Source organism: Hibiscus syriacus, unplaced genomic scaffold (assembly GCF_006381635.1).
Source record: "Hibiscus syriacus cultivar Baekdansim isolate YM2019G1 unplaced genomic scaffold, ASM638163v2 tig00112285_pilon, whole genome shotgun sequence".
Taxonomy (NCBI): domain Eukaryota; kingdom Viridiplantae; phylum Streptophyta; class Magnoliopsida; order Malvales; family Malvaceae; genus Hibiscus; species Hibiscus syriacus.
This window is the reverse complement of record NW_024063293.1, coordinates 3,984,089-3,991,458: the sequence shown is the minus strand read 5'-3', so window position 1 is coordinate 3,991,458 and position 7,370 is coordinate 3,984,089. Positions and strand designations below refer to the sequence as shown.

Sequence of the window (7,370 nt, the reverse complement as noted above, 5' to 3'; positions counted from 1 at the left end):
ACAATGCAAACCACTGAAAAGAAAAAAACAATGTTCATTTCATGGCAATCTCATATGGTACTAGTGAAAAGATTTTCATGACTCAACAGTAATGTTTGCATTATTCTGCTTTGTGATTCTCGGAACAGCTTTCGTTGTTGTTGTCGTCGTCGTCGTTGGTTTTGCTCGATCTTTCACCTTGTCAGCTTCGTTACTGCTCTGTCCTCTGATATGTCCCTTACTTTTAACCTCATTTGCTGGAGCGGATCTTTCCGTATGGGTACCTAAGCTGTGCCGATGAGTTCGGCAGCATGCTTTTGCCTTTTCGTCCAGAGACGAGTGTACTGCATCACTGCAGCTCTTTCTCCGACTAAGGTTTGGCGATTTTGGTCGAGTTAACGGCAGCTGAAATGAAATAAAAGCAAGAATGAAAAAGAATGAAATGCTCCATTACCGACCAGAAGGTTCTCTTGAAGGCTTTCTTAAATATAAAGGGTGTACCAGTTCCGATTACGGTTTTTGCCCGTTCTATGTTTTTAAAGAGAAACACGGGAATAGGTCCGGTTGAAAATTTCACAAGAGAAGGTAGGCACCGAATAGTGTAACTTTCAAAGGTGGTGGAAAAGTGGCAGCATTGTTGATTTTTTGGTAAAGGGCTAATCTCAATTTTAGTCATTATAATTTAAGATATTTACAAATTAGTCCTTAAGCTTCAACTATAAATACCTTAGTTCATTTAGTTTCAAAATCATCCCAAATCATTCTAGCTTTCTTCCAATACTAGAGAGAATTTAGAGAGTTTCTTAAGAGTTATTTTCTCTTTTTTATCAAGAGATAATTATCATTGTTTTCTCCTTGGTAGATCGAGAAAAGTTGTAATTCATATTTTCTCATAGTGAATTCTTCTACTGTTGACCGTGGTTTTTACCATATACTATTTAGGGGTTTTCCACGTAAATTTTGTGTCTATTTTATCTTCATTTTTATTTTCTCAAATTATCAGTTGTGATTTTGCTCTATTCGATAACCATCTTCCGCAACAATTAGTATCCGAGCCAGATTAGAGTGTATAATATCTGCTTATTGTCTTTGTGGTTGCCACCAAAAGGAGGATCCTCCAATATAAGAAAGTAAGAAGTTATTACCCATTCTTTGAAGGTTTCAGAGAACTATTCACGATAGTGAAATAGTGGGAGTTATTCGTAAAAGAAGCTATGTCAACGAAATTTGATATTGAAAAATTCAATGGGAGAAATTTATCATTGTGGAAATTGAAGATGAAGGCCATCCTGATGAAAGACGGTTGTCTACCAGCTATCAGTGAAAAACTGGTGGATTTCACAGATGACAACAAATGGATCGAAATGGACGGGAATGCTATGGCAAACTTTCATCTAGCATTAGCAGATGAAGTATTGTCAAGCATCGAGGAGAAGAAGACAGCTAAGGAGATATGAGATCATCTCACCAAACTGTACGAGGTCACATCGTTGCACAATAAAATTTTCCTTAAGAGAAAATTATACACTCTCCGTATGCTAGAATCTACTTCAGTGACGGAGCACTTAAATACATTGAACACTTTATTTTCTCAGCTTACATCCTTAAGCTGTAATGTTGAACTTCTACTTCAAAGTCTACCGGATTCGTATGATCAACTCATCATCAACTTGACAAACTGTAATGTCACCAGTCTAGTTTTCGATGACGTTGCAGCTGTTGTTCTACAAGAAGAAAATCGGCGCAAGAACAAGGAAGACAGACAAGTAAATCTACAACAAGCAGAATCATTGACAACGATGAGAGGGAGATCAACAGAACGTGGCCAAAACAGTAGTCACAAACATGGTAGATCGAAGTCTAGAAGCAAAAAGAATTTAAAGTGCTACCACTGTGGAAAGAAGGATCACTTGAAGAAGGATTGCTGAAGTTTAAATAAAAACTCTAATCCACAAGGTAATACTATAAACACTTTAGATGATGGAGATGATCTATGCTGTGAAGCGTCAACCACCGTGGAAGACAGAAAAAGATTTGCAAATATATGGCTCATTGATTCAGGAGCAACATATCACATGACTTCAATAAGAGAATGGTTCCATCAGTATGAACCTGTCTCAGGAGGATCTGTGTATAGTTGCAATGATCATGCTTTGGAGATCATTGGCGTGGGAACCATCAAATTAAAGATGTATGATGAAACAATTAAAGTTGTTCGAGATGTGCGGCACGTGAAAGGCTTGAAGAAAAATTTATTATCCTACGGATTGTTGGATAATAATACAAGAAAGATTGAAACACGTAAAGGAATCATGAAGGTGTTCCGTGGAGCGCTTGTGGTGCTCAAATGTGAAAAGATAGCTGCAAACTTGTACATGCTGAACGGAGAGACTTTGGTAGAAGCAGAAGCCTCTGTTGCCTCATGTAGTTCAGATTCGGCAATGCTATGGTGTCAAAAACTTGGACACATGTCAGAACAAGGAATGAAAGTCCTTGTGGAGCAAAAGCTACTTCCAGACTTAACAAATGTATCACTTACCTTGTTTGAGCATTGCATAACAAGTAAGCAACACCGGTTGAAATTCAACACGTCAAATTCTAGAGGCAAAAGTGTTCTAGAATTGGTTCACTCTGACGTATGGCAAGCACCGATTACATCCCTAGGCGGAGCAAAATACTTTGTCTCATTTATTGATGACTACTCTAGGATATGCTTGGTGTACCCTATTAAGAAGAAGTCAGATGTGTTTTCAACTTTCAAAAACTTCAAAGCGCGAGTGGAACTTGATTCTGGAAATAAGATCAAATGTTTCAGAACAGATAATGGAGGAGAATACACAAGCGAAGAATTTGATGACTTTTGCACGAAAGAATGCATCAAAAGATAATTCACAGTGACAAACACTCCTCAACAAAATGGAATGGCAGAGCGGATGAGCAGAACCTTGTTAGAAAGAACAAGAGCAATGTTGAGAGATGCAGGCCTAGAAAAATCATTCTGGGCAGAAGCAGTCAATACCGCCTGTTATTTGGTGAATCGAGCTCCATCAACTGCAATAGAGCTGAAGACACCAATGGAGATATGAACTGGTAAACCAGCTGATTATTCAAACCTTCATGTATTTGGAAGTATTGTGTACGTGATGTACAACTCCCAATAAATTTCAAAGTTGGATCCAAAATCCAGGAAATGCAAATTCTTAGGGTATGCTAATGGAGTAAAGGGGTATCGCTTGTGGGATCTCACTGCCCGCAAAGTGATCATCAGCGGAGATGTTGTCTTTGTAGAAGATAAACTACAAAGAAAAGAAGATGATGATAACGCTGAAAAATCAGAGACTACTCAGATACATGTGGAAAAAGAGTTTGAACAAGGAGATTCTTCTGAAGTAGAACCAACACATGATGAACAATAACCAAAGAGTTCTGAAGCTCCAACAACTCGTCAATCAGATCGTGTGAGAAGACGTCTCAATTGACACTCAGATTATGTTATAGAAGGTAATATTGCATACTGTCTTTTAACAGAGGATGGTGAGCCATCAACATACCATGAAGCAATAAACAACCCATATGCTTCATTATGGATGATGACGATACAAGAAGAAATTGAAGGCCTTCATAAAAATAATACATGAGACCTTGTACCACTACCACAAGGAAGGAAGCCAATTGGTAACAAATGAGTTTTCAAAATTAAGCGAAATGGTGACGATCAAGTGGAGAAGTATAGTGCAAGACTGGTGGTCAAAGGATATGCTAAAAAAAGAAGGTATTGATTTCAATGAAATATTTTCTCCTGTGGTTCGACTAACAACAGTTCGAGTAGTTTTGGAAATGTGTGCTACATTGAACTTACATCTAGAGCAGTTAAATGTTAAAACAACTTTTCTTCATGGAAATCTTGAAGAAGAGATTTACATGCTCCAGCTTGAAGGTTTTGAAGAAAAATAAAAGAAGAACTTGGTTTGCAGGTTGAACAAATCTCTGTACGGTCTAAAGCAGGCACTGATGTATTGGTATAAGAGATTTGATTCTTTCATTATGTGCCTTGGATACAACATACTTAATGCAAACCCTTGTGCTTATTTCAAGAGTTCTGGTGATAACGATTTTGTTATATTGTTGTTGTATGTGGATGACATGTTGATTGCAGGACCCAACAAAGATCATATTGAAAAATTGAAGGCACAACTGGCTAGGGAATTTGAAATGAAGGACTTGGGATCAGTAAACAAGATTCTAGGGATGCAAATTCACCGAGACAGAAGTAATAGGAAGATTTGGCTTTCACAAAAGAATTATTTGAAAAAGATCTTGTCACGATTCAGCATGCAAGATTGTAAACCAATTTCTACCCCTCTTCCTATTAACTTCAAATTATCCTCCAATATGAGTCCTAACAGTGAAGAAGAGATGATGAATATGTCTCGAGTACCGTATGCATCAACAGTGGGAAGTTTAATGTTCGCTATGATATGCACAAGACTACACATTGCACAAGCAGTGGGAGTGGTTAGTCGGTACATGACGAATCCAGACAAAGAGCATTGGAATGCAGTAAAGAGGATCCTTAGATACAACAAAGGGACTTCAAATGTTGCATTATGCTACGGAGGATCAAACTTACTAATCAATGGTTATGTAGATTCCGACTATGCAGAGAATTTGGATAAAAGCACATCTACAACAGGATATGTGTTCAAAATTGCTGGTGGAGCTGTAAGCTGGGTTTCAAAATTGCAGTCAGTTGTGGCTATATCCACAACAGAGGCAGAATATGTAACAGCTATACAAGCCAGTAAAGAAGCAATTTGATTGAAGATGCTATTGGAGGAGCTTGGATACAATCAAGAGTATGTCTCTCTGTTTTATAACAGTCAAAACGCCTTGCATCTAGCAAGGAATCCATAATTTCATTCAAGGACAAAGAACATACGAGTTCAATACCATTTCATTCGTGAAAAGCTAAAAGAAGGAACGGTATATATGCAGAAGATCTATACCAAAGACAACATAACAGATTTCATGACTAAGGCGATCAACGCAGATAAATTTACTTGATATCGATCTTCTTGTGGCCTGTCAGAGACGTAAACAACATGAAGATACAAGATAGAAAGAATGGTGTGAAGATATGATTGTTCCAATCAAATCTTCAAGTGGGAGATTGTTGAAAATTCCACAAGACAAGATAGGCACCGAATGGTGCAATTTTCAAAGGCGATAGAAAAGTGGCAGCAATGGTTGATTTTTTTGGTAAAGGGCTAATATCAATTTTAGTCATTATAATTTAAGGTATTTATAAATTAATCCTTAAGTTTCAACTATAAATACCCTAGCTCATTTAGTTTTAAAATCATCCCAAAGCATTCTAGCTTTCTTCCAATACTAGAGAGAATTTAGAGAGTTTCTTGAGAGTTTTTTTATCATTTTTATCAAGAGGGAATTATTATTATTTTCTCCTTGGTAGATCAAGAGAAGTTGTAATTCCTATTTTCTCATAGTGAATTCTTCTACCGTTGCCCGTGGTTTTTACCCTATACTATTTTGGGGTTTTTCACGTAAATTTTATATCTCTTTTATCTTCATTTTTATTTTCTCAAATTATCAGTTGTGATTTTGCTCTATTCGATAGCCGTCTTCCGCAACACCGGTTACCTTCTTCGTTCGACTTTCGGTGGAGGTCCTTTGTAGTAGAAACTAGGTATTGGATTTGCCTTGACGACCATACTCTTCCGAAGCTGCTTAAGAGCAACTTTTTGCTCTTCCTACAAGAAAGCAAAGAGTTCCCATTCTGTTAATCATCGAAATGTATATAAATGTCACCGATATAGCTCCCGGCGCAGACTGATTCAAACACAAGTTTTACGGAAGAGATTATCAAAAAATGCCACATACCTTGGCCCTCGCCTCGCACTGGCTTCTCTCGGCCTCCAAAGCTTGGTGTTTTTCCTCTAACTTCTGGTAAAACTGGATCGGAAAGAATATATATATTGACGAGAACTCGAAAATGAAATGGAGGAAAAACCAATGAAATGAGTATGAATATAGATATCGAAGATCAACCGTCCAACTAAGAATATACCTCCTTCCGTCTCTGAGCATGTTCGACATTTTTAAAAGTTGGAGCAGTTCCGATAGTCACCCTCGATCTAGCAGTACGAAACGATGCAACCGTACTAGACACAGCTAAGGAAAATTTGACTAAAACAATAAAATACCTATTACACCACCAAAACCCTGCTCTAAGAAAGTTCAAAACAAATAGTATAGAGCTCAGATAGGAACTTGGCATCGTATCTTTGCTTCTTAAGACCAAAGAAAGGATACGTGGAAGCGACAGACCAATTATCTTCTTCGTCGGGATTCCTCATGTCAAAAGGTTGAAATAGCTTCCTTGTCATCGGAGTAGTAAGCGGCGAGCCTCGCTGAAAGAAATGGCACGATCAAAAATATCAATGCGGTACACATAAAACAAATAACTAGCGTCAATGATCTTAAACCAAACAATTAGAATAAATTAGAACATCATTTTATTCGAATTATCTACGTTGTTGATCCGAAAGCTCGTGCTACGGATGAAAGAACAACCTACTTTAAGTGCATATCATTTTCCTACACGTTAGATCTCTTGTATCATACATCGCTAATCAGAGTTGTCTTAACAGGTTCAAGTGGATTAACGTCCATATCGTTTCCGGTGAATCAGAAATTTCGTCCTTACTCGAGAATTTTAATTACCTCCGAAGTCTTTATAACAGTAGGTGAAGGTGTAGAGTTAACACTTGCTCTGCCATTTGCACCAGCTTTCGAGGCATTGTGCACACGAACATGTTCGGCACCACTGGATTTAGATGTGGTGGGACTTAATTTCTTATCGTCGGTGAACTTCCAATCTCCGATCTTTTCGTATTTCTCATCGGGGATGTCGGTTCCAAAATTTGTGCTTTTAACATCCAACACATCTTGATTCTCAGTACCATCCTGGATGATCGATGTGCATTCCTTGACTTCATAGTCCTTTGACTCGGTGCCTCCGGAAACTTGCGGATTACCATTTGATTTCACGACAGCGTTGAGCTTATCATCCATATGCACATCAGTGAGTTCCTTGCCCATCAAACTGCATTAGAAACAAGTCAAGCATTTGAATTCTATCACGGTGGAAATTGTTTAGCTCGGATAAACTCTTTCCGTATCGTGTCTATATGCATCACCGGACCGAGCAACCGAACATGACACTGGAAAAATCATGGAAGCCGGGAATTTCAGGTTTGCGAAACAAAAACCAGACCAAGAAGGACAAGCACTACATGATTCCTAGTGCATATACAACCCACATATCTTTTCATGTAGATCCATCCACGGTCCGGAGTACAAATTCGACA

At 38.1% G+C, this 7,370-nt stretch overlaps 1 protein-coding gene across 2 annotated transcripts; it reads right to left on the bottom strand.

Annotated features, from left to right (window-relative positions):
* Positions 1-298: 298 nt before the first annotated feature.
* Positions 299-7,114, bottom strand: LOC120177216 (protein WAVE-DAMPENED 2-like). Of its 2 annotated transcripts, none has more exons than XM_039183436.1 (6): positions 6,724-7,114; positions 6,236-6,410; positions 6,068-6,195; positions 5,881-5,952; positions 5,641-5,750; positions 299-384 (listed from the first exon to the last, which is right to left on the bottom strand). In XM_039183436.1, exons 1-6 carry the CDS (start codon positions 7,099-7,101, stop codon positions 375-377), a joined length of 873 nt encoding a protein of 290 aa, XP_039039367.1. In that variant the 5' UTR covers positions 7,102-7,114; the 3' UTR covers positions 299-374. The 2 variants fall into 2 exon arrangements, with proteins under 2 accessions (XP_039039367.1, XP_039039368.1); XM_039183437.1 differs by having other exon boundaries at positions 6,068-6,161; positions 6,313-6,410.
* Between the last annotated feature and the right edge of the window lie 256 nt (positions 7,115-7,370).

What these genes read in the sequence shown, in the direction of transcription:
- LOC120177216 (XM_039183436.1), bottom strand. Translation starts at nt 7,101, where the DNA reads ATGGGCAAGGAACTCACTGATGTGCATATGGATGATAAGCTCAACGCT. An exon ending in CTGTTATAAAGACTTCGGAG is followed by an intron (nt 6,411 to 6,723) that starts GTAATTAAAATT and finishes CATTTCTTTCAG; the next exon opens with CGAGGCTCGCCGCTTACTAC. An exon ending in CTATACTATTTGTTTTGAAC is followed by an intron (nt 6,196 to 6,235) that starts TTTCTTAGAGCA and finishes ATAGGTATTTTA; the next exon opens with TTGTTTTAGTCAAATTTTCC.